The 28,000-nt window shown below is 37.0% G+C and overlaps 2 protein-coding genes across 2 annotated transcripts; one reads left to right on the top strand and one right to left on the bottom strand.

The window, feature by feature from the left end:
• Nucleotides 1-32: 32 nt before the first annotated feature.
• Nucleotides 33-14,457, bottom strand: LOC135481799 (heterogeneous nuclear ribonucleoprotein D-like). The gene is made up of 8 exons (XM_064761521.1): nucleotides 14,434-14,457; nucleotides 13,478-13,647; nucleotides 10,345-10,385; nucleotides 9,941-10,068; nucleotides 7,363-7,521; nucleotides 6,110-6,238; nucleotides 5,067-5,166; nucleotides 33-4,499 (listed from the first exon to the last, which is right to left on the bottom strand). Exons 1-8 carry the CDS (start codon nucleotides 14,455-14,457, stop codon nucleotides 4,306-4,308), a joined length of 945 nt encoding a protein of 314 aa, XP_064617591.1. The 3' UTR covers nucleotides 33-4,305.
• A 156-nt stretch (nucleotides 14,458-14,613) lies between these two features.
• Nucleotides 14,614-25,743, top strand: LOC135482031 (uncharacterized). Its single transcript, XM_064761852.1, has 16 exons — nucleotides 14,614-14,710; nucleotides 15,430-15,567; nucleotides 16,051-16,252; nucleotides 16,734-16,899; nucleotides 17,114-17,317; nucleotides 17,859-18,126; nucleotides 18,530-18,603; nucleotides 19,175-19,294; nucleotides 19,450-19,615; nucleotides 19,863-20,014; nucleotides 20,557-20,767; nucleotides 21,607-21,811; nucleotides 22,517-22,799; nucleotides 23,477-23,625; nucleotides 24,085-24,286; nucleotides 24,926-25,743. The coding sequence occupies exons 2-16, from the start codon at nucleotides 15,444-15,446 to the stop codon at nucleotides 25,175-25,177; spliced, it is 2,778 nt and encodes a 925-aa protein (XP_064617922.1). The 5' UTR covers nucleotides 14,614-14,710; nucleotides 15,430-15,443; the 3' UTR covers nucleotides 25,178-25,743.
• The last annotated feature ends 2,257 nt before the right edge of the window (nucleotides 25,744-28,000 follow it).

Genomic DNA, 28,000 nt, shown 5'->3' with positions numbered 1-28,000 from the left:
CATGTACATATAATACAATAATACAAAACCAGTTCAAATTTTTGTAAAATGTTTTTATTTACCTTGTACATAAGGTAATACATGATTGCAACCTAAAAGCTGAACTGAAAAGTTCAAACTAAGATGAACAGTAAAGGTTACAAATGAGATGGGCCATGTACAATGAAATCAAAGTAACTGGACTGATCCCAACAAAACCACGAACCTGCTAATATTCAATAAATCAATGCATAGGTGATGGTACCCAAAAATGTAAGTGTAATTCACTGGTATTAACCAATAAATTATTGAGATCTACCTGTGAGATAGATAAGCCTATACACGAACATGTGCAGATGTTGTTCTTGATCTTATACTCCCTCTATATGGCAACTGTATGGCATCCACTTCTGTGAAGTTTTAATAACAGCATTATACAGGTCACAGCTTTTAGCAGAGTTCCTGACAAAAACAGAACGACCACTGGTGGACATCTTGACTAATTTTCACTGAAATTTAAGGATATATTTTTGTATAACTACTTTTGTAAATGATCTTGTCTGGATTCAAACACTTGGATTGAGACAAGATTTAAGAGAAAGCTTACCAACAAATTTCTGGAAATGTAACATAGTCTCCCAATTTTCAAACATACAACGCACACAAAAAAATAGGAAAACTCTGGCAAACCCTCTAGAAATTTCCTTTTGCGGCAGTGATACTCCATTGCAGAATCTATTCTACACAAAGGCTATTATTTGGTTGAACATTTTAAGAACATGGAGCACATATCAGCAACTGATAAATACATTTATTACATATGTACCAAACTAAGAGAATCAAAAATGAGAGCGTAGCCAAACTTGTGGTCAATTTCAGTTTCATTCTCCTGTCAAATTATCATGCATGATGTTCAACTTTCTTGAAAATCATTACAACAGTTAACCACATTACGCCACGTTCCCAATGTTAATAATGACAGGAAGGACAAAAAAAAAAAGAAAGAAAAGAAATAGATACCGATACTGAAATTAGACATATAACAGAAAAAATACACTGTTTAATTTTGTCTGCACTAATTGTGGGCTATTTACAACTGTGGCTTAACACACTCCAATGACCGGACCATCCACTCAATATACAGGATTCTCGATCGATAATATCAAGAGTGGATTGTTGAGACGGGAATTGAATGTTAACAAGGCACACTGTTCAGAGCAATCAACATATGATAAAAAGTCTAATACAGTCAGCACCAGCTATCAAAGAAAGTGGGATTTCACACACAGTAAAGTGGGCCTATGTGACTTCCAAAACACTGGTGTTTCATCAACACACTCAAACCTTCAGAACTTATTAACATTGTACACTTTTATGTCACACCTTTTTAAGAACATCAATATTACCCTTACTGACAACATGACAAGTTGAATAATTACTCTGGAAACCAGACTAGTCACTCCATTGCCAACAGAATTTTGAACCTTTAGCTTTTCTCTTCCAAATATGTAGCCTGATCACAAGGCAAAAAGTATGGTTGTTGGTATTCGTCACTAGATAAAGTTTCAGTAAATTTTCAAAATCTAAAATGTCAAAGTTAATATTTTGAATGTTTTCTCTCATGTTTTCGTATGTTAAGTAACAAAATTTCACCTGTCATTGTCACTCGCTATCGGGTTGCCAAAACTGTTATCAGATTAGAACCTTAGGATGGAACACATCCTCAATATTCTTACTGACATCACAGTCTGTTGGTAAGTGATATGGGCTCTATTCCACAAGTGATGTTATGCTAAACTGATTGTAACTACCATAATGTAACTACGTAGCATAACTATCAAATGTCTGAAACATGTAGTCTTGGACCCACTTTAACAACCTTTAAAAGTCAAGTTTTCGAAAGTTGTTTTATAAATCATGTCTTATTAAGCTATAACATAGATGTCATTTACAAATAACGTTACAAGAAAGCTCACTTAGAGAGGTTTTGTGCAAGTGGCCCCTGGCAGTTTTAGAGAACATACCTTGACTGCTTTGTGAAACAAGGAAGGGAGACCTGCCATGGGTTAACTATCAATCTACCTTTTCCAGAGCAACAACAAGCTTGTGGGAAATATATATACAAAACACTCGAAACTGTTTTCAGTCACTGGAACTGTGTTCATATTTTATACAGCTGAAAGGCCAGTTTTGATATAAAGCCAGTTCCTTATAGTAGAGGCAAGCATATTTTACAGTATGCCATATAAATATATAGGTATATGTGTGTATGTATATATATACTTTTGGTTATAATATATATATATATATATGTGTATAGAATATAGAACAATATGGAAATACATTCAACAAATTGCATATCAATAGATAAATAAACCATGCAAAACGAGACAGAATAAAACAAGTGAATGTGGACGTTTTACTCCAGACCAGTTTGACCTAGTTCACCCTTGGAGCATTCCCATTATGATTTAGCATACACTATCCTACAGCAAAGAAATGAAAGAGAAGAAAAGAAATTAATGAACAGCAAGCTGATGTAAGCTTTTGAAACAAAAAGTAAATACGAGTACATAAACAGTACTGAACCAGTATTTGTCCCACATTTGCACTGTCTAGCTTAGTATGGCATTATATAGAGTGTGGTATCACATGACCATTCATTTCCTTCCCATATGGAATGACTTAATTCAGAATGAGTTGCAACATCGTCAAGACTGTATAATGTATATTCATGAGCAAGTGCTGAAATGCTTTCGTGACATGGCCTTTAACTATCTGAAGTCATACCTAAGCCACTTTATATAAGTACAGTTCTTGACATTAGTACACCTAATAAATCATATACAGCATGTCCAAACTTATGAATATTCATTGCTTGTAACCCATGGAGGGATAACTATCATATGCACTGGTCTAGCTTTGTAGAGATTTTATAGCATTCCTCCACAGAAATCCTCGTATCCATTAAAAGCTTTTGCATTCCACATGCATTTACAATGAAAGGCCTGTGTTGACCATTCTGACCCATTACTGCCCGACTTCCTCAGAAGGAAAGGTTCACAACGAAATGTAAAAGACCAAAGTTTCATTATTGGTGGGTTACTTGGTGAGACATTACAAAAATTTATCGATGTGCTTGTATTTGGAGACAAGAGAAAATGTAGTCATTTTTACTACTTAAATGTGTTTCGCTTTTTAACACCATAACGTTACATTTCTTTTCTGACTTTGACCCGAGTCGTTACAATGTGAACAGGACACAAACAGGCATACCAACATTGCTCGCCTAAAATGTCCTTTGCACATCTCAGCACATGGAAGTGGGTCCAATGTTACCATCCATAAATGGAACAGGGCACCCAGCCAAACATAAATTTACTTAGTTATAATCTGGTTTACATGTGGACAATTGGGTTGAAAAAAGGAAGCAAAAATAAGCAAAATATTGTTGGTTATAGCAAACAATGTCAAAAATCAATCCCGATATGTGTTCTTTAGTCTACTGACGTAATCTGTCAAAAACAATATATGCAAAATTCCCAAGATTACCATACTTAACCTATAAAAAAACTGTCAAATAGTAACAGGGTATTCAAGAATAACTGAAGTTTGGAGCAATTAATAACAATGTATCCTTTAAAGTTATTTAACTTTCTGCTGCAAACTTTAAGACATACAAGTGACTTTTCCTAAATTTCCAAAAACAGGATACCAATGTCAGTTTCAATGGCCCCAACTGCTTTAAGAACCCTTCTTTCTTTTGTTTGAGAATAGAAAGAAACCAACAAGACTTACTCTGAACATAATGTTATGATCAACGGAATGCAACCATACTTTATCAAATGGTCCATAGACAGAAAAAGGGTCAAAATATCAGTATAAGAAAGAGAAAACAATGGTGCAAGATTTAAAACAAAGGGACAACAAGTTTAAAACACAGCACGAAGTAAAACATCAGCAGTCTGGTTAGTCAGAGGTCTTTTCTCAAGAGTTGGCCCAATGTTCTATACAACTTTTGAAATCCCTACCAGAAATGCCCACTACGAGCTGTTATTATGCATAACATAATGGTTTGCGTAAATACTACAAAATAGGCATTTCTTTCAGAATAACGGTCTGCACTTTATTACAGATTTCTGGTGAGTCAGCATGAGGCATGGCCATGGACTCTACTATCTATAAATCCAAAGCCAGATGAAAACCAATAAGTCTTAGAGCAGATCCAAAACAAATATACACAGAAAGGGTAAGAGCTTAGTTGGCATCCTTCGCAATGATGTTCATGTCATTGACATACTGGCTCGATACTGCCGGACAGCTGCACTAGCCATAATTTCCATAGCTGCTGTAGCCTTGGTCGTAACTCCCTCCCCAGCCACCACTGTTATACGGATGGTTGTAGCCATAGTAATTGTCATAACCACCATAGCCTTGGTTGTAGCTGCCATAATTGTGATTGTAACCACCATAGCCTTGGTTATAGTTTCCATATCCATAACCATACCCTTGGTTCCAACCTGCCAACAGCAAAAATAAATTTTCTCCATAGAGACTTACTGCAATCACAATGTATAATCCCAAATTGTGAACATTCATGTTGAATTACTACTGAATAAATTGCTAATGTTAAAATTTTCTCAGGCAGGAAAACTTTGCATAATCTTCTCACACATAAAACACCAGCAGAAAGTCAAATCTGTTCCATGACAGATATGAGACCGGTATGCAGTGTACCTTAACAAACATTACTACAATACTACTTGGGGCCTCCGTGGCTCAGTCTGTTAGCACGCTAGCGCAGTGTAGTGACCCAGAAGCCTCTCACCAATGCAGTCGCCATGAGTTCAAGTGCAGCTCATGCTGGATTTCTCTCCCGCCACACATGGGAAGGTCTGCCAGCAGCCTGCAGATGGTCATAGGTTTCCTCTGGGGTCTGCCCGGTTTCCACCCACCATAACGCTGGCCCCCATTGTATAAGTGAAATACTCTTGAGTACGGCGTAAAACACCAATCAAATAAATAAATAAATACATTACTACTACATTATCATAACTGAGTTGAGATGAGTTATGAAGACACATTACCTCGTCCTCGTCCTCTCCTGCTAGGATAACCCCCGTACCACCCACCGCGGTATCCTCCGCGCCGGAAATCTTGACGAGGAACAGACTTTTTAACTTCAACCTGTTGGAAACAAAAGTTTATGTATATTAAACATGTTTTGAATTCTCATGGCTTCCCAATATATTGTATGACAAGCTCCCTCTGATCTTTATATTTTACTGACAGAGATTACTGTAAAACTGAAAGCTAAATGACCATCAGGTTGTAATGGCAACATGTACAGTGAGTGAATATGCATGGCAACAAAGCCTAAAACTGAAAATTCAACACCAAACGATAATATGCACAGTACCATCTTCACACATGTAAATGGCACACTTTTTTTTCTTTTTTCCAAACATTTTCTAGCATTAGATGCCCTGTGCCATTTACATGGATGTAAGACTGCTCTATCAAAGGTCTGGCTTTCGAACAGCAGATCACTGGGCTTCATAAAAGTTCAGTAAGTCCTGTACACTGTTTGCTGCTGCGGATGTAACAAAATGTACGAGTCAAGAAAGATTTGCACTACAAATAGGTCTTGTCGAACCATGTTTTGCCAAAAGAAAAAACATCATTAGGTGCCAACAAAGGCAAAGTAAGCTACATAATTTGTCATCGCAAACCATTCACACATGGGAGTCATGGGTGGCTGGAACATATACCTGGTTAGTCAACTGTAACTACATGGTTTCTACACCTCCAAGGCCAGTCCCACAAAATGGTGAGACAACCCAACTGGCAAGAGGGAGAGCTAAATTTACACTGCATAGCACACACACACACATATATATATATTATTGGTACAAAGGTTTGTTGAATTTTACTTTAATTTACTCTTTAGTTATTGGTGAATCACATACATTGGATGTACATGGTACACATGTGAGTAAGGCATATGGATTGATAATGACCTTTTGGATGACAAGGTAGCGTGCACACTGAACTATTTAAAGCTAACTCTTTGGGAACAGAAATACACAGTAGTGCATAATTATCAAGTACCATAGTACAGTTCTTTTACCTCTTTTCCACCAATTGTCTGCATTCTTTTTTCCACAACCTTCTTCACTACGTCCTCTGATTGAAATGATACAAAACAGAAGCCTCTCCTTTTCTCATTCTGATCCAGTGGCAATTCTAAATCAACAATCTGAAATACAAAATTATCACCTTAGGAACTATCTTACAAAAACAAAAGCTTGTTGTAACATTACATGCATGTACAGTACTTAACCACTATATTTGGGGTAATCAACTGTTATAAACAACCATGTTAAAATAATATGACACATACAGATAAAACCCAGTCTGTATCCATTTTCAGGTGTAAAAGTTTGTTCTTTTAAAAGGTAAATCAAATTACAGCTGGTAACAAGAGATCTCAGCAGATGACAAATCACCCAGCACCAAACCAGTACCAGAAATCAGGTGCTTCTCTGGGGCACCAATATCTATTTTCAAATGGCTAGAACTAGGAAAGTACTCCATGGAATAAACCCAAATAGCTTTTTACATTTTGTCCTGAACACATATGCCATGTTTCATGAAAATGCGTTGAAATCTTTTTGAGATGAATTCACCTGAATTTCCACTCTTTAAATCTAGGTTATTTTTCAAAAGGGTGATGAAATGTAACTCCAACAGCACATCTCCAACAAATCCAACAAAAACTGTGAGAGTTGCCTTTACAAGCACTCTCCTAAATAAGGATACTAAAACCCCTCAAGCAAAATGCCTCATTGTGCCTGATGCAGCCAAAATTATGGATCGATTTGTCGAAAACTGAAAAACTGCTGTTTCAAAAATACTTTCAAAATCTTAATCTAATTTAAATATTGGTCAACATTGGAAAATTGGAAAAGAATGTAACAGTTTATCAAAATATTCAAAAAGCTTATTGTCAAAGAGCATAGTTTACTATTTAAACTGCTGTAATTCTTCAAACCTTTTCACTCATGAAAGGGCAACTTTCATGGCAATTTATGCACATTTATACTTTGATTTTGGAGACAAAACTACATTGGTTGGACTGGTCATTATCAGGGCTTCAAAAGTATAATTTTATCAATCTACACAGAATAATGACTTCCAAATATGCCAGAATAAACGCCATGCAAACATGTGAAAAAGGTTGAAGAATTATAGTCAAAAAATTTTCTGGGCTGTCATTTAAAAATGAGAACATTATGGGGTCATCAGAAATAGGTAGCAAATTATTAACAGAGAAGGGAAACAATAAATGTGAGGTGATTGAACTTGAAACTCTAACCATACCGTCCCAAATTTTTCGAAGTGGCTGCGGATTTCTGATTCTGGCGTTTCAGTGTTTAGGCCACCAACAAAGACTTTGAGATTAGGCTCTCTTTTCTTAGGGTTAGCTTTCTTTGGGTCTATAGTTTTTCCATCTAGTACATGCTCAGGGGCTTCTAGGACCTGAAAAATACAGATGTGTATACATGTAGTAACATAAACCTTTACAAAGACAAACAACAAGATGCTACACATTCAAACATGAAAAGAAAACAATACTCACCTAATTTCATAAATCTTTAAATTTTTACAGGGATTTGGAATATCTTGTGGTATCTTGTGTCATGGCTTTAATATATTGGAGATATACATCATGTAACTGAATAGAAAGGTCTGTAAGCTGTATACGGTATAAATAGGGATTTCAGTTGATTTTTGAAATTCACTAAAATAGCTTATTAATACAGCATTAGAGAGCTTTACAAATCTCTTTACAAAATAAAAATTAGTTTTATTATCAAATGTTGCTGAAGTGATAATTTTTAGAAAAGAAGCATGTATGCAGCCCATAGGATTGCCATGGCCATCCTTCTCCAGGGGAGGGAGGAACAAGTTCTCAGCTGAGTAGGGCCACACCGAATTACATCCCTTCATGTCACTCTCTAGTTTTAAAAGGTGCGTCTTTAGGAGTTAACAATGGTTAGGTGGGATCTCAGAAAATGGGTAATGGTAAGTTTTGGAGTTAAAGTGACATAAGCTAGTTGAAGACCTGGCTTTAAGCCAACAGTTTTTAATTTTGAAACTTATTCGGATAGTACAGGAAAAACCTTATACCTAATTCCTCAACCTTTTCTTATTTGAAAGAACAACTTTCAGTGTAATTTATGCACATTTTAAATTTGGTTTTGGAGACACAACTACATTGGTTGGACTGGCTAGTTTCAGGGTTTCACAAAAACTATAATTTTATCAGTCAACACAGAACAATTTAGAAATTAAATATGCTTGAATAAACACTTTGCAAGCAAGCAAAAGGTTAAAGAATTACAGCATGTATTTTTTCATCCATTAAGAGGCGAATTTAAAATCCTGGCACTAATTAAATACAATCTAGGGAGAGCATTGGATACAACATATTTTTGCGCATTATGACGCCTAGAAAATATCTGTCATAGTTGTGGCATAACCTACATACTGCATAACAACATACCATACATTCTTTAACAGGCGAGGTCTCACTTATAGTAGTTTCATGACACAAAAAACTAATTTCGCAGTATTTCATAGTCACTGTTGTGTAACAAGGGAGGTAATTCAGCGTAGGCCTTTCCCGTGATTCTTTTGGCATATTTCATACTGGGTATTGGCAAGCTCATCTCTGGAGATTGGTCTTCAACTGATGCAGGGATTCACGTCAGTCAGTCAGTTTTCACGTACCTACCACCACTTTCTAGGCGAAGCTGAGTTTTTCTCTCAACTGAAGTTGAGTTTATTTTTGTTTGACTGACCATATGAATAATTAAAATTGAATGTTTTTGTACCTTACTATACTTCAATGAGTTAAAGTAATCATCACTGCATATATATGAACTCAAGCTGGCCTCCTAGCTGATACTGCAAACTGCTACTCAGCACACACTGCAGTTATTGTTACATGTATTGCAGGATAGGAGTCCAGAGAAGTGTGAAGACCTGCCCAGAAATTTTCCAACCTGGAGCATTAGTCTAGATTGACTGAAACTTACACCAGGGGAAATTGGTCTTGACGTCACTTTTAAAAAATATTCAATCCAGACAAAATGGTCATGCATTTATGGCTTAAGGAATATGTGGTTGTCACTCAGAGTCTGTAAAATGACATGTTAAAAATGATATAAAGAAAAAAAAAAACATTTGAGAACAAAAATCACGCAACATCTTACATGTATACCAGAAACTAATCTGAATAGAGCCTACAGATGAATGCTCTGTGCATTATCTAAATTCTCTTGAAACATTATCCTTACTTGTCAAAATAAACAAGTTATAAAACGAAGAAAACCAGTTCAATAAAGAAGTTCAAAACAAAGTCCGATTTGACTTATTGAGAGGGTACTGCTCCTGTTTGATTTCACACACTCTTCTGCATCATAAACCTGCCTTCTTAAATCTAATTAACACAGAGGACCATGAAGCTTTGGGTAAAAGGGAGATAACTCGTAACATGACCAGGTTGCTTTTTGGGACTTTGGAACTTTGGATATATTCAAACTGAATTTTGAATATTTCTTTCAAAAACAGCATCAAATTGAATAAATATAACCAGCTGTTGAGTTTTTTTTATCCAATCGAAGGACCGAAGAAATGCTCGTCAAGACGACTTCTGTGAGCCCCTGCTGATGCCAGTTCAACATAAAAAAATGTGCATAAAACATTTTCAAACCTCCCACCTAACCAAAGATCGATTCAAAACACACACCATTTACATGACAGACTGATCAAGGGAGGTAATTTAGTGAGGCTCTACAGGACAAGTGTTTTTACACGAATGAAGAAATTAGCCTCTAAATGCACTAAACAAATGAGAAAGATGTTTGTATTAGAGACTTTCACAATATATTACCTTGTCTATACTAGCTGTATCTTTGAAAACTATAAATCCAAATCCTCTTGATCGGCCACTTTCTAAATCTGTCTTCAGCTCACATTTGGTTACCTCACCATATTTAGAAAAGTATTTTTTCAAGTCAGCTGTAAAGACAAAACATTGGAGCATATTTAATATGAACCTACTAATGAGTATCATTTAAGCAAACTTTGATTTATTTTTAACAAATGAAGAATAGAAACAGACCAATCTTTCCATACAGAACTTGGAAAAAAGTGACCATTTAACTTATGATTATCACCATGATGATTTGTTTTCTAAAAGATGTGTGATTAATCCAATAGAACTGTACAATTTTTAAAATCAGGCCTCAATTCTTTCAACTTAGATGACAAAGTTTTCTTCTCTGAAACACATACCAGATGACGTGTCTCTGCTGAGTCCTCCAACAAAGATTTTCCTGAAAGAAAACCACAATTTTGCATTAATACATGTATCCTTCGGTTAAACCAATTTGAAGAGTAAGTTTCTAGACAGAAATTAATGATCTTCAAATGTTTATACAAATCAGCGTGCATGTTTTCTGGACAGCCTAGAAATCAGTTTTTGTGTGTCAGAGACTTCTTAGCCTTACAGAGACAAAAAGAGGTCAGGTTGGGTTTAGAAAAGTCACACAGGCAGTTTGCCCCTATATTTAGGACTCCATGAATAGTTCAAAGTTGTTCAAGTCATCTTTTCCTAATTCAGTAAAATGAAAAAAAATATGAAAATGACAATGCTCGACATTTCCTGCCAATATTTTCTAAATAGAGAAAAGGGCATTTAAAGCTAGGATTGAGTGGTCCTAAAATTCATATACATATGTACTTGTACATGTAACTTTTCAGCAGGATGTCAGAAATTTTGGAAACTATTGACCAACTTCATATACATATAGTTATTTGGGTACTAACGTATCCTGTAAACATTACATATTCCGATTGTACTTTTAATACTTCTGATATACCTATAATTGTATAGGCATAACCATTTGTTGTACAATGTAAAACCCCAAGCACACATACACAGGCCTACATACTTAATGGAGTCTGGACACGGGCGCCTATGTGTCGTTGTTGTTGTACTTGACAAACGAGTGAGTGAGTGAGTGCTAGGGGTTTAACGTTATACTTAACAATTTTTCAGTTATATGACGATGAAGGAACTCTTTGAGTACATGTCATGTGCCTCCTTATTGCAGGAAGGATTTCCACCCCTCTTTTATCTAGTGCTGCTTCAGTGACGCCTTACCGAAGACAAGTTAGCCGCCCCACCCAAGCCATTATACTGATACCAGTTAACCAGTCATTGCACTATTTCCTTCAATCTGAACACCAAGCGAGGCTTGAAAAACAAAGATCACACTTAGAACAAGGGCAAACAAATGTCATCAACTACAAAAAATATGTCAGGTGATACTTTGGGAGAGACAAAATGACATATCTTGTATATCTTATATATCTGAGGTACTAATTCTGTTGACGTAAATGGGGTGCAGATTTTGTGAAGTTATCCTCGACATGTCAGCTCTGTCTTGACAGTTAATTGTCGTGACCGGCACCCGGCCGAGATCTTTGTTCAGTGAAGACAGTGGCATTTAATGTTTGGGCTGAGTAAAAAACTACCTTGTAGATACATGTATAAACAGTTTTCATCAGCACCCAGTTAGTTTCTGATTAATTTAAATTAAAATGAAGTCAAAGTGATCAGTCTTTAGTGAATTTATTTACATCTCCCAGTGTAATAAAACTTGACAGTATAAACATGTTAAACTGAAACTACATGAATTTTCAACTCTCTTCTGTTTCGGAGGCTGATTTGGTGTTATGCAATAACATACATTGGTACCGCAGGCATTTATCTGCTCCCTAAGCGTCCCTCCGCTGCTCACAATTAGTATGTGTATGTCACATCAGCGTTTCTTACAGTATGGTCTATTCTATCAGTGTGGCAAAGATTATTGGCCTGCATTCGTTCGGAGCTCAGACCAGACTTCACAAACTTGACAGCTTCAGTACATGTTGCGCTGTTGTTGTAATTTCCATTTTTATATACCCTAGTTATGTGGGTAGGCCCCCTACGGTGATTTTTTTTCCGCTCTCCTTTTCACCCGTCTTCAGATTTATTCCCCTGCTTACCCGCCCAAAAGACGGGTGGACGGGTCGCTGGCTAAGCCCCTGATACCAATACATAGATTACGTTAGGCATTCATACAAGAATACCACCTACAGTTATAATGGGAAGGCAGTATATTTTTAATTTTATGAGTTCAGCCTTGTAAGATACTTAGTTAGATTTTGGAAATCAGTTGATCACTAGCCCCCTCGATATGTTTATTTACAGCAATTTACTGCTTGACAACGTTTAAGGTCCTAGACCACCAGGCTATTAAAACCCAGAGCTGCTGATCACCCCAAAGGTAAATATCCATTAATATTTCATTGTTCCGCCTCTCTGCTGATTTCAAGTTTCTAAAATGGCCACTGTCTTCTTCTGTTAGGATGTTGTATATGTGATTATCGCGGTTTCCAGGACTTGCAACCACAAACAGTAGGAATGTGTGGCCCAGAAGCCTAAGTGGTGTATACGATCTGCAACCGTCTTTGTTCCAGTGAGCGTCAAAGTATTTATTTATTCATTTGATTAGTGTTTTACTCCATACTCAAGAATAATTCACTTATACGACGGCAGCCAGCATTACGGTGGGAGGAAAGCAAGCACAGCCCGGGGAAAACCCACAAAGTGTGAAAGTAATATGGATTGATATTTATCTTTGGAATGATCGACAGTCTAGTGATAACTCAAGCACAAGAGTAACTAGACAGGCCATGGAGGTGGTAATTGGTCATTGTTGGTTGAAACTTTAAGTACCGGTATCCTACAGGGGTGAATGGAAGCAAGCTATAACTACTTGAGTGCAAATCCAACATAAAAATGCACACATATTTATCCAGGGCTACATGGAAACATAGCTGCGACTGTTCTGACAGTAAGAGCTAACAAGCAAGCTGGGGATAATTCCTTCGAATAAGTAACAGCGATGATGTAAAGAAAATATGATTAAGTGAGTAGGCTTTGATCTCCAGCATCAGTGACGAATTTAGCTCTGTGACCATTCGAGAAGTTGTGGCTACATGGAAAGATTCAATTCATGCTTGCAATTACACAGTTTCTCAATGAACAAACTGCACTAGAATGTGACATGGATTATAACACAGGGTGTAACAAAAAGTCAAATTCAGCATTCATTTTCACATCCTCTAGGTTTACTTAACCGACATGTCAAGGTGTGATCAAAAAATCTTCCTGATGACTTGAAAAATATTCAATACAGCCTACCCTCAAAAGAGGGGAAGGGAATGGGGGGGGGGGGGCAATTTTGAGTGCGGCCATGTTGATCGTGCGCCATGTGGACTTCCAAACCGAGTTCCGACACCATGTCAAATGTAAGTGGTGTATTTCAAACTACAGAAGACAGGAAATCTCGTTAATGAGAGTTTGAAAGATATTTACCTATGATCGTCATCTTCATTCGCGTCGTCACCGATTGTGTCACCGCCTTCAACCCCTTGGCTGTCTGTGCCGGCTTGCTCGAAGCCTACGTCAGGGTCCTGAGTAAAGAGTTGATCATCTTCTCCATTCGTTTTCACCGACTGTAGCCGACAATTCGGACTGCTCTCCCTCTGCCATTTTTATCCGGGCTTACAACACAGATGCCCTGACAAAACTTCACCGAAATGTGTCGTGAATGTCGTGTGATGTGTTGGACAAAATCTGCGAAAGGAGAGAAAGAAATGGGGGACACTTGCCCTCTCCTCTCTAATTGGCTTATTTCCTCCCGCCAGATGGCGCTAAAGAGTGGCAGATTCAAAGGACAAAGAACCGCCTTTCTCAATGACGACATTATTTTATACCTACATTGTTATTTGAGTGTATTAAAAGGTTTATGTGCTGATTTTACAGTTACACTTAAAGATGTTATAAGTGTAGAAGTGGGAAAACATATAATGCTATTAAATCTGGCCATCAAAGCAGATCAATATGGGAAAAAAAAAGAAAAATAAAAAACCTCTATACAATTTGCTCTGAACACATATTGTATGCATTCTTTACAGGCATAGTACCTTACTTTTCGAAAATGGTTTTCAAATAAATCGTTGTAATTTATTTGTAGCATGTCTCATACCATAATTTATTATCTTTCATCTGTCAAAGTATTCACGGTACTTTAGTACACATGCCTATCGCAGAAAAACATATAGAATCTAAAAAAAAGTCATAAAGTATTCTTCACATTAATAACTGCCCGTTTATTTAAAATGACAAACAAATGCACGAAAACAACAGCAGTAAAATGATTCGGTAATTGTGGGTAAGAAATATACGCATTTTTGACGATGATATGCCTTGTCGGGCCTAATTAACATATGCTATTCACTGAAATTATGCCTTATCTTCATATTTCTTACCTTTATTTTAGTTTCACATGCCATTTTGAGTCTCGCTATTTATTTGATATATGTTTTACCATTATTTATTTGTTCGTGATATTTTAAAGATAAGCTTGCTTAAAAATCGATTTTTGCGTCAAGGGAGACCACTCTCTATTTGTTGGCTATTACCTCCCTTCGTGGTCACCAGGCAACGGAGAAGCTTCAGGACAAGTACAAACAAAATCTTGCCTCGTGTGTTTGATTTCTTATCGGAGTTCTTCTCGAATTTTTCATTCAGCAGAGTGTTTTTACAGTAAGTAGTGCTAATTCTTATGTTTTAAAGACTTAATGTTGTCAGTAGTTCAGTTGTCAAATGACATATTCACACATTTGCGTGGCTAGTGAAGCTGAGTTGGTAGGCCTTCCCTACAAATTTTGACAACAGAACTTATGACTGTATCGTTACCGGTAGCAGTCGGTATTGATATATGCAGATATTGTTATTGCTTGTTGTGTCGTGTATTCAAGTTGGTCCTGGTGCAGGAAAAAAAAAATTTCTTTTCAAAATAGGCCTACGCGACCTCGATTATCCACCATTATTATAACGTCGGTGTAAAAGTCGTGACTCTCAGAGAAAATTTCTTTCTGAATTAATACCTTGTTAATCGTTTTCCCATGCTTCACAGAAGAAACATAAACATATTTTATCCATAGGGTAAATTTTCTGTTCTCATCCTTTAATAGACTATTTGTTTCTCTCGGTTTAATTCTCTAAAACAATGCCAGTTGTATTCACTTTATTCTTGTTTCATATATTGTAATTATGCAACATGTAGCCTGCTTGGTATACATTTATTAACTATTTACTTCTGGTTTATCTAATATATTGCCACTGGAACTGTCTAAATTTAAGGCAAAACAACTGCATGATCTGTTTACTAATTTGCCATATCTGCCAACGAACTGTTGTCATCCATAACAGTTCATACATGTATGTAAATATGAGGTTGTTTTTATGTTGTTTTTGTCCAGATAAGGTTGTCACCATGTCTGCTGCTGCAGTTTCACACAACATAGAGGATAATCTCTCCACATTAGCACAGACAAAACGGATCAGGGTGACAGAGTTTTTCCATGACTATGACGGGCTGCGTTCCGGTTTTGTTACAAGTATGTCAATCACCAACAGTACAAATTCACCATAAGTTGCATTTTTCCTACCTGTACGACATTGAAGCAAAGACCCAAATGCTTGGAACATTAAGTTCATGCCTTACTTCATCACCAGTGATTCAGTGTATCAATCAGGACTATAGGCCTACTCCATGTACATCCAATGTAGTTTTTGTATTTACTCTGCAAGAGCACAGTTCAAACTTCATACAGATATATCTGTCATTATCTCTAGCTTTAATACGTCCACAACTACAACAGATATGGTACTGATTGTCTTTTCAATTTCTGGGATTATATGTATTCTACCAATTTATGATGAGCTATGAGTTTAACTCATAAGTATTCCATTCTTGCTTGATAACCTTCCCTAGAACAAAAACTGTTTAATAATTGGTGATTGCAGTCATCTTATGTATGGCTTATACAGAGTGTTGTTACTCGGGATCCATTTAAATCAGTTTTGAACTTGTATTTCAGGGCCAATGTTTTTCCGATGTCTGTGGCAAACTCTGGGAATTAAGTTGACTCCAGAACAAGAGGATTACTTGGCCTCAAAATATGGTTGTGGGTCGAAAGGGGACATCAACTACAGAAAGTTTTGTGAAACCATCAATCAACCATTTAACCCACGCCTTGTTTCAAAAGACCCATCCTCTCAAAGGGTGGAGGCAAAAGAATTGTAAGTACTATATGTATTACAATGTAAACTAACATCATTGGGTAAAATGATCATATTGGTGTAGAGAAGGGAGGTTAGGTTTAGTCATTATTTTATGGTTATTTATAATAATCGTTGTTTTCGTTTTTGTTTTTTCATGATGATATGTATAGTTGAGTCAATATGGTTGCACTCTGTAAAGAAGTGAATGTAGTGTTCATGTGTACATGTAGCTCACATGTTTTTAGCCATACTGGGTTTGTGTGATTACCAGCTTGATCTTGTGCTACAGAATGGTTAAATGTCCAAAATCAAAAGTAGAGTCTTGATACATCCATAATAATGTACATGCATAAAAGAGGATTGAAAAACTCAAGGAAACCATTCTGATGGCCACTCTGTCATTTTGCATGAAATGAACATATGAACATTTAATACAGCCTAAAATAAAATAAAACATTTAACCAAAGTTTGAGTGCATATGTTTACCATTCTGTTTCAGTTTGGGCACAATACGCTCTGTTAGACCATTGGATCCAGAGGGAGAAAAGGATCTCTTCAATCTCTTACAGAAAATTCAGAGATATTATCAATACCACGGCATCAACTTGAGGACATGCTTTTCTGATTTTGACAAACACCATGTGGGAACAGTCACAGAGAGCCAGGTAGGTCATTGCAAAACTGCTTTTCTGCACAGGCTATTCCACGTGCCAAATGCACTCCTTTATTTGGGTTAATTCTCATGTACTAATTCTTTGTTGGAATATTTAGCCTGAATTTCATGCTGATATAATGACCAAAAATATATGCTGCGATGATAACTGAATTACTATTTATTTAATACTGTTGAAGATGGTTTGCATTCGGTTTGGTTGACAGTTTTACCGCAGTTTTCCTGGTCCCCCAGATGTGACAGAGAGAGATATGTATCTGCTGGTAACTAAGTACAGAGACCCAGAAAATGATGGCCTGGTGAACTACCTTAACCTGCACCATGATGTTATGGCCATCAGCCAACTGTTAGATCAGGGGAAGGGATTACCAGTCATCCCTACCAGAAATGTGGATTTTGCCCCTCATGTAGTAAGTACCAGTCATGTACGGATTCATTTATTTGTCTGCAAACATATAGCACAGGCTGCATATTGCCATCAGTATGACTACAAATGGTCATTATGTATTAGCAGTGTACTGATTCATTCACGACACAATCATCATCTTATAGCAAAGACCACATGTGGTTGTCAATAAATGTTACATGCTGGCTTACGTGGTAAGTATCAGTGATGTACTGATTCATTCAGAGTACAGTTGTATAGCACAGACTACATATGTGGCCATCAGTAAGACTCAGCGGGGACTCACATAGACAACTATCTTAATCTCAGGGCTCAGTTACTAGCTGGTGTACCTATAATTGTTGAAGTATGTAGTGAATGAGAGTGAAGCAGGATTTTATATATATATATTTATATATATATGCTTATGCCTGTGAAATATTTAGTCATTAGTTTTTTATATTTAAGATTACATCTTTCAACACTCACTACGATAAAAAGAATGTTGAAGAGACACCATTTGTAGACACCTTCACCAACAATTGTGGGCTTTAATTCTTTCTCAGATAACTGATGACCCCACGCTGAATCAAGTCTTTGACAAGATCATGGTGGCAGTTTATAAAAATGGCATTCGTACCACAGAGTTCTTTAGGGATCACGATCCCCTCAGAAGTGGAATAATAACAGAAAACCAGTTTATCTGTGGGCTAGCTCTTGCTGTTGGCAAAGAGGCTCAACTTTCCAGGGGTGAGATCCAGAAAGTTGTAGAATTTTACCGCCAGTCAGATGGACGGGTGGCATACAAAGACTTCTGTGACATTATGGAGAATGGTAAGAACCATTATTTTACACCCTAGTGCTTAGTAATGCAATTTGGCTGCCTGTACTAACTCTCAGTCCATTTTCTTGGTAGGAGATAATATTGGCAGAGTTATACCCCTAATGCACATTGCCCCTCTGTCTTCAGTAAACTGAAGTCCTGTAAATTGTCTCAGAAGCAAAAAGCTACTGTTTTTGGTTTGTTTTTCACAGTATTAAAGTTTTTTGCTTTGTGCTTTATGTGTACTTCATTACAAGATTTCTTTATATAGTCAAAGTGATATGCTTTGGATAAGTGCCTGTAAGATCATTGAAGTGTTTTCTATTTCTCCATGCTTATTCAATACCGCCATACTATATGATGAATCTGTTTTGATAATGAATATATGTAGTTGTGGTATTGTGATTGCTCCAGCTTTCAACACTCCTCACCTTGAGAAAAAACCCACCCACACTGTTACTAGGCCTCTCCGTGGGGCACTGACCAGGGTAAGTGGTTGATGCCTATTGGTAATGTATGTGACATGAAATTGTGTCCATGGTAAAGTTTTGCTTGATTTTGAAAGTTTTATCTGTTGATCTTAGAATGGTGTATTAAAGTTTGATTGGAAGATAAAATATTATATCCTACAGGAAAAAATGTAAGCACCAAAAGTAATATTTTATGATAACATCTTGCCTCAAAAAATGTAATTTTGAGCAAACATTTAGGGCAAATACCGTAAGTATTACAGTGGTTGGACTATTGCATGGTCATATTCATGAATAGTCAAATTTAGGAATATACATGTTGTAAGTTCAGACAATCTGGCAAATGTCAAAAGACAGTGAAACTATGGACATTTGGTATACATGTGTCATCTAGATGATGCAGTTTTTTCCTCCACTGACTGGCTTGCTTGCTTCTAACCCGCTGTATACTGAATCAAAATTGTCACAGATTCCACCAAGAGCAAGAATTTATTTCCTTTTCCCTTGTTCTGAAGGATTATTAAATAAATATGTAGTATATTATGAATTTGAGCAAAAACATCATTCTTCCTTTATTTTCAATCTTCAGACCCTGAAGCCTCTGACGGAATCTGAGGAACAGCGAGTTCTCTTTATCCTAGAGGGCATGGCAGACATTGTCAAGAAGAGGCGCCTCATGATGTACCCCTACTTTAAAGATTATGACAGGGTGAGTGAATGGCCTGTACTATGTTATCTTCCACTGATCAATTTAACAATGTTTGAGAAAAAATGGTTGGTGGTCAATGTAAATTATTTGTTATTTTATGTTTTTATGTTTTTTTATATTCATTTGTTTATATTTTTTTTTGTTTTTTGCTGTAGGGAATTGCTTACACGCGTGTGGTCACAAAAACTCAGTTTGGTAGAATTCTTCACTTTCTTAGCCTAAATGTATCTAGCGAAGACTTGAAGCTGCTTTGCCGGAAGTTTGAAGACCCAGCCAGTGGTGACGTGAATTATCCTGCATTTGTTCAAGCTGTAGATCAAGGTAAACTGTTTTACACAGGTTATTTTTATGAGTTTCTGGTCAGGATGTGGCTGAAATATTGAAATATGGCACTGAACCTTAATCATTCATGATATTAAAGAGTTTCTTATTCAAATTTAACATGTTTTAGGACATATTCTCAGTAGACACCTATATGCTAAAAAAATCTTGTATTTCAATTAAAGGCAGATTTACCAGTTTGCTATAATTTTATTTTGACATTAGTTTTTTTGTTCTTCATTGTCAGAGTTTGTAGGCCATACGATGGAGGATGTGTCCACCCAGAATACAAACCGCACTAATGTTGTTAATTTGGAGAGAGTTGACAACCGAGGTGAAGTGTCACTGGATGAACTGATGAGCAGAATCAGGCATATTATCCTCACCAGCAGGCTAAGGGTCAGTTTCACAACTCTTCCACACTCGATGTACACCTCAAAAGTATTAAATTACCTGTGTTTGATGGTCGGAGGGGAAGGGAGACTCTTTTTTTTAAAACATGCCTTATAAACTAGAGTAACCGATTATAAAAAAGAAGTGCAGGTAAAGCTTTCAGTAAAATTTTTTTCATTAAATAAATCACACTTTAGTCTCAAAAATCTGGATAATTTTTGAACTATGAAAGCGTTTGTAGGATATATTACCTGTTTTCTTGTTTTTCAACATAAATTGGTCAGTTTACAGTATTTGACCTAAAACTTCATCCATGTCTCATTTTGCCTGATGCAGGGCATTCTGTTGATATTAGAAAAGTAGGATGGTATTTTAATTGAAAAACATCAGTTTCAACACAAAATGTAATATTTTAGCAGCTTCATTTGCCTCCGAAAAGCACTAAATCAGGCAGACTCTAAGTGCAAATATGGTAATTTTAGGCAGGTTAAAACTGAAGTTATAGGAAGTTATTGTTTACCATACGTATTATTTCTATTTTGTGACAGGTAACTGAGTACTTTCAAGACTACGACCCCTTACGATCTGGTTCCATCACCAAAGCTCAGTTCCTCCGTGGCCTGGCCTCCTTGGGCCTGAGTAAGCTGGGTCAACATGACCTTTCCCAGAAACAGGCCAGTATGCTGTGTGACTTTTACAGCAGTCCTACCCAGGCTGACAAGGTCTTGTGGACCAAGTTTGTTGATGATGTAGAAAGTGGTAAGTCACTGAAACAAAAACTTTACAGTCGTAAATACTGTAAAAATGCACCTTCAGAAGCTCATAATATCTGTAAAATGAAAATTTCTATGCCAACACTTATGCTGTTCTGGTAAGAAATGAATCAAACTTGACAAAAAATTCTTAAGTGACCAAAGGTTCATAAATCAATCAAAATCAAGCAAAATGTGTAACTTGTAAAATACTAAACGTTAGATGAAATACAGTAAAGCGCATTAACATTCTGTATAATGCGCCTTCAAGGTTGTTTAGTGAGGGGTATAAAATGATGTTTACTGACTTTAACTTTCTTGTCATCTTTGCCACCATTGGATTCCTAAATTTAAACTCAAATGTCTAACCTGATTGTACGTTGCTTTTGAACTGTATTTTTTGTAAAACTAAATGTATCTTAGTTTCCTTAATTCTTCCAAATAAGCAATTTCAAAGCAACAAGAGAAACCCCAAGTAATTTATGAAAAAATGTAAGCTTGCTGTATCATACTATATATGTTCCCACATTGGCAAGTGATATAGCTAGTTGATGTGTATTGTCAACAAGGACACTGTTCATTTGTTGTGGTTCACTGGAGAAATCTAGGCCAAAAATTATGACTTTGGAAATTCATTTTTAACCTGTAGTACAGGTACCATATCTAACCTAATTAATTTGTATGAATTAATAAGTCTGAAACCACTGACATTCAGTCGAGAAAAATGTTAGTCAGGTCCATGTAAACCCCTGGGAGATTTGTTAGAGAACACTCATCCAGTCCCACAAGATCTGATTGAACTCCTTAATTACACCTGCGTGATATTTATGCTTACTGTACTTGCAGTGTTCACTCAGCCTGGACTGGAGAAGAACCCCACCTACCAGGTGCCCCCCTCAGAAATGTTCCGTGTGCCCAAACCTGGCACTGTGGACTGGTCCATGGCCTCTGCAGAGCATGAAGGGATGGTGGAGAGGGCCATGAAGAGGCTCAAAGAAAGAACATGCCAAAGACACATTCTTGTCAAACCTGTGTTTCAGGACTTCGACAGGTAGAAAAACTTATGACTGTTCTAGTGTCTGTCACCCTATCACTGTTGATTTTCTGATTGATTTGCAAATAATACTCGCTATACTACTGGAAGTATTCATTGTGTAGCAGTGTTCCTCCATGTGTACTGTTTTGTTGGTCACTTATAACAAAGGGGAAATTCCATCGGCAGTCTCAGGTCCACCTTCCAAATATTGTCCAAGGCATGCATGCATTATCAGCAATATGTAACCACAGTAAGAGATAGGCAAGGAAATTTAGAGCATCTGCATTGCACGCTGGCGGGAAACACCAGGTTTATAGCTTAAAATTTAAGGTTTATAATTTTGATATTTCTCTGGATTGGCAGTTTGGTGTGGGTACACTGCGACTTTGTGTGGCATCGTGTCTGATGTGTTCTACATGGTGTTCCATTGAGGCAGCACTACAAATGTCCGCATTGGTTACCAACCTGATTCAAGGAGAAACTGTCACAATATGCATGAAATGATGCTGAAAGAAATGTAATACCTAAATGAAGAAATCAGTCACTTAACTAACACTTGCCATTTTTTTGTCTTAAGACATAGCAATGAATTTCAGTGCCCAGTGAAAGGAAGGTGAATCTGTCACAATGTGCTTGATATAGTCCACAGAAATAATGCTGAAAACACCTAAATTAACAAATCAACCACTTCCCTAACCCTGCCATTTTTTTTATCCTCAGACATAACAATGGCCATGTTACCCGCTCGCAGTTCCGTCAGTGCCTGACCATGCTGGAACTCCATGCTAGTGAGCCTGAAATGATTGCATTAGAGGCGAAATACTGTAATGACATGGGCTTTGACTACAAGGCTTTCCTGCAAGACCTGGAACCCCAGACACCACGTAAGCTGATGTACCTAGAGAGACAGGAAACACTGAGGCGAGTCAACCAGATCAAACACTTACCAGAGCTTAATCCTGCTACAGATCTCGAGCAAGTCCTGTTAAAAGTGAAAACAAAGGTCGGTGTCATTTACAGACCTCAGATGATTCCTAATTAAGAGAGAAATTTCTCTGTTTTTGTTTTTTTTTTTATGATGGATTTAAATTAAAAGTGATAAAAATGACAACATTTTGAGGTATGTGAAGTAGGTTCCTCACAGAAGTGTGATGGTCCTTTTCTTTTCTTTTCTTTTCTCTGATGGTCCAGTGCATTTAAATCAATGATAATTTCCTGACTGAATACCCTCTCTACAAGAATACATGGGTACATAGATTGTCCACAGTGTAGTAATTTGACTTCACTCAGCATTTAAGTATACGTCATGTGATCAATCTTTGGTTTGATTTTCTTTTGTCATTTGAAATTGATCAGATAACTGACTGTGCTTAAATACATTTTTCAAAGTTAAAAAAAAAACAGTAAATATCCAAATGTTTGTGTTTGGGATTAAAAATTTGAAAATTAAGCTAAAGTTAGATGGATAAATTCAACACCAGGGTTAGAAGTTTAGACATATGTGAGGGCTTTGAAATTCATCACTGGTAATACTAGTATGTAATGATTTTTTCCATTTTTACACAAATATACATAATGAACAAATATCTGTCTCCAGTGCAGCTGCCTTTCTGGCTGCTTATTTCAAACTAATTCAGTATTGGTAGGCATATGAATGAAGTTTGTGTTAATATGTTACAGGTGATGAAAGAGAGATTACGTCCCCTGGAGTTTATGAGGGATTATGATAAGTTACGCTCAGGGCGTATGCTGAAGACTTCCTTCAGAAGAGCACTGGATCTTTGCCGCTTTGAATTGAAGGAATCAGAAATATCTATTCTTGAAGACAGGTTGGTTTGATGCCAATCTTGCATACTTTTTGTCTTGTACAAAATACATTAAAGAGAAAAAGACTATAAAGAGAAGGTTAACATTTCTAGAAAGGTGATTGAAAGCTGTATCTAAAAAAATTGTTACTTATTTCTTTATATTTCTTCCACAGAATGAAATGCAGACAAATGGTAGGATTAATGAAAAGCTTTGACATCCTATAACTCAAGAGAAAACAAAATTGAAGAAAGTAAAGGTATTTTGAGACACAGCTTTCAGTGGTCTTTCCAATGATTCTCCCTTCATTTTGACAGTTTATTTCCTTTTTATTTTAGTCATTACCAATCCAGGTGATAACTAGTCAAATTTTTATTAAACCATTGCCCGTAACTCATGTATTTGATTGGAAATGTATAATTTATATAGTTGATCATAATAACTGATGTGAAAGTGTTTGCATTTCTGTTGACATGCTACAGATACCAGGCTGCTAATCCTGATTACGTGGACTACCTGAAGTTCTGTGATGAGTTAGAGTCAGTGTTCACCACCAAGGATTTGGAGAAAGCTCCTCTGCTCAACGTTACACAGTTCACTCCCCCTGTTGAGTGGCAGATGAACACGCTGCCAGCAGAAATGCAGAGTAAATTCACAGAGTGCATGAATAGGATAGCAGAAAAGGTAGCTGTGTGTTAGCTGTTCATGAAATTGACTTAATACATGGGTGGGAAGTGGGACTAAGGGGAATAACTCTGTACTTGTTGTGATATGCCAGGTTTCCTGTGTAATTTGGTGTTGATTGAAAGCATAATTGTACAGAGATCACTTGAAACTGTGTGTGTATGGTACAGATATTAAACTTTTTCATGTGGGTTATGGTGTGGTATACGGCAGTGTATATTTATCATGAGTAACTTCCCTCTCACGTAACCTGATACTCTCCTTGACTCATAGCTCCTGCTGCAGCCAATCTGCCTTAGAGCAGAGAGCTTGCTTGCTTGAAACCATCTCTCTGGTTAAGCTGTGGCTTTAAGTCAGAAGGCTTGCCTCCTACCTGAAGAGGGGAATTTTGTTTTTCTCAAGTCTTTGTCCAGTTTCTTCCTTTTGTCTGTCAACCTGACTGAAATATTCTTAAGTATATCATATTAAATGAATAAATAATCATGTAACCAGTAGTGAGTTTATTGATCTTACAGTATATTTTTATTTCTGTAGTATCAGCAATCATTTTTGCAGTATAAAAGCTTTATTTTGAGAAATTTTAAATCTAGTTATGGCTTAGAGCAGAAGAGTTATATGGTTTTTGTTGTGTTCTCCCAGGTACGTCAAAGGAACATCCAGTTGTTCCCCTTGTTTGAAGATTATGACAGAGTGCACATGGGGGCAGTATCACGATCACAGTTCCGGCGTGTTCTCAGCGAACTTCAGCTGAACAGCTTGGTGTCTGAGCAAGAGTACGAGTTGCTGTGGCAGCAGTTTGACGTGAAGATTGGTGGGAAGGATGACATGAATTACATTGCTTTCTGTGACAATATTTACAAACTAGCAAACATTGAACCAAGGAAACCATGAACATTCACTTACTGATTAATCAAAGTGTGCACAGGTAAAAACTAAATTGTTAGTGCAACTTAAGGAATACTTTCCTTGTACCTGTATTGTATCATATATTACTTTACACAACATTAAAAGGATGAAGTTACAATGTCCCAATATTTACACAAACAATAAGTATTTTGAAGATATATTTTTCAGTTGCCTTCCGCCACACATTTTGCCAATGTTCTGCATTGTTGAATGCAGTCAGAGAAATGAAATGTATATTACCTCTTCAAATCCAAACCCCAACCGGCCCTATTAGCGGAGTCTGTGATACTATTTAATGTGATATTTTATTATGTGGAAATACATTTTATATACACTTCTGTTTCCTGTCATTTGATTCTACATTTGTTTTTATCTATATCCTAAACATCAGAGCGATTATCTGCAAGGGGATATCCTTTGTTGGTTATTACATTTGTGTCTTGGAAATAGTATGGGTTTACAAGAAAACACAATTAGATGTAGTGTGGTTTGAGGCATAATAATGAATGATCCTACAAGGTAAATAAATGGACTGAACTGCTGAATAAATTAATGTGAAACAAACCTTTTGCTTTGGGCTTTTTCCTTTCTGTTCAGGTGAGCTGTTATCTCATTCCGGGCTGAATAATGGATTGGGGTTTAACATAACATTGCTTGCATTTCAGCCATATCTGTGGCCATTCCTTTCTAAACAGGCATTTTAAAGGCAACAAAATGTCCACCATCGATAGACCTCATCTCCTTTTGTTATTTTTGCATTAAGCGTTTCAGCATTTAGGAGTAACATCTTTAAAGATGTGTATTGTTACAGATGTAAAAGTTTGACTCTTTGTGAAGATGCATGTACATTTTATTCTCTGTAAAAATATGCTGATGTCACAGTTATGCCAGCTGGTGTGAAAACCTATAAGGAAAAGGCCAATCGAAAGTTCATAAATTTGTTTCACAGAAAGACCAAAATGTCACAATTTAAAAATGGGAATCCATTTTTCTGTTTAGTAGTTATGTCCCATGTACCCTAGCAATAAGTGGTTCTATCCAATTGGATTGGGACCCTTCATTCTGACAGATAATATGACCAAACAGATGTCCATTTCTATGGACAACGAGAGTTGCTCTCTGCGTAATAAGTGATGGGGATTATAATCTTGATAAACAGTGGTGAATAGTGTTCATGAGTCTTGGTTTCTTATAGGGTTTTTTTTGCATCTAGATGTATTTTGTATGTATAACAAGCACACAAAAAAATATTCTTCGTGGAAAAAATGTCTGCGCGTTTTCACTTCCAACGGGCTTATGTCGCAAAGTTGACAGATCATGCACAAGGTTCACAAGAGAGGTACTTTCTTAATTTTACGTGGCTTAAGGTGAAGGTAAAACAACCCCACTCACCCACCCACAAACAATTTGGGATTGAATCCATAATATTTTTCATTAATTAGAGCTCTACTTTTTCAGACATTTCCTTTACAGAATGATAGGACATGCTGGAGTGATGGGTTGAATGCATGAATCTTGCTCTTACCTTGCTTTTTCCGAATCATGACAAGGAACACAGCTGCAAAAAGACATGTATCACTGGGATAGTAATGTAACTTCAAGTTAATCTTGCGGTTTGAGCATTGTTTTTAAGTGAATATGGGCATACAGGCTCTTGTGCCAAGAAGTCTGTAATTAGTGGCATGGGTTGACAATGTTTATATTCAACGCATACTCGCATACAGGCCGTCAAGAGCCATTTTTTAACCACATCGATACAATCGAAGACTTTCATCACTCATATTACAAGGAAGAGCCAGAATTGTTTTTGTAGATGCGAAAGTGAAGATTACTGTGTTTTTGGTGGAAAGAGCGTTGATAATGAATTCCTTTTTGAGGAATGGAAATAGGGATCATAGATTTGATAACGGCAAAGTTGATAAGATCAGAGATGGTTGTTGACGCTATTTGTGTTGGAATTGGTTGTTCTGGAGCCGGCAACAAGTGATTCTTATTTGGATCATGAGAAGAGGAATTGTTGTCTTCATACGATAATGGAAACAGAAATGTAAACTGGGTAAACGAGGATAACTGAAGTTGTGCTGGAAGCAAATTATTCCTCACATCATTTTGAGAAGGGAAAGATGATCAGATGATGGTGAAAACAGAAGCAAGGATATCTGATGTTGCATAGGAAACACGTGACACGAATAAGGAATTTTGAATTTCGGGCCAAGGTGGCCCCGAACTTGGTCAACAGCCGAAGCAAGTAACAGGAAGGTCACTCGATGGCACCCGAACCACACACGAAGGTAACACGAAGAAGTGAATTTTTATAGCAGTTTATACCCGCAGGTCACACGAAGGTCACACGATGGCTACACACTCACCTCTGCTCTGTAGAGTTGCTCAGGACTGATGCTCTGCGGCTGGCCTTTTTATATGTCCACGTAACCATGACATATTGGAAACGTTTGAGTTACTTCGCCGACACCGTGGTTCCATCTCGATGTTATCGTGCTATTATACGATGGCTACACGACGGCATTGCGAGGGCTTCATGTTGTCGTGTTGCCTTCCTAAGACAATCGGGCTTCCTGTTTCCTTCATATTGTCTTCGTGAGTCGAAAAATGCCCGATGGCACCGATGATCACACGAAGTAATGACGAAGATGACAAGATTTGACAAGATGCCCTAAAGATTGCCTTACGGCGTGTAAAATGGGCACACAAATTAATCACGAAAATGAACCTTTGCGAGGTCTTTCGGCAATTTTTTGGCATGCCAAAGATTTTTTCACCGCTCACGAAGTTACCTCCGGGACCAGA

The sequence above is a fragment of the Liolophura sinensis genome, chromosome 1, assembly GCF_032854445.1.
Source record: "Liolophura sinensis isolate JHLJ2023 chromosome 1, CUHK_Ljap_v2, whole genome shotgun sequence".
NCBI classification, from domain to species: Eukaryota; Metazoa; Mollusca; class Polyplacophora; order Chitonida; family Chitonidae; genus Liolophura; species Liolophura sinensis.
The sequence above is the reverse complement of the archived record's forward strand: the minus strand, read 5'-3'. Positions and strand labels throughout refer to the sequence as shown.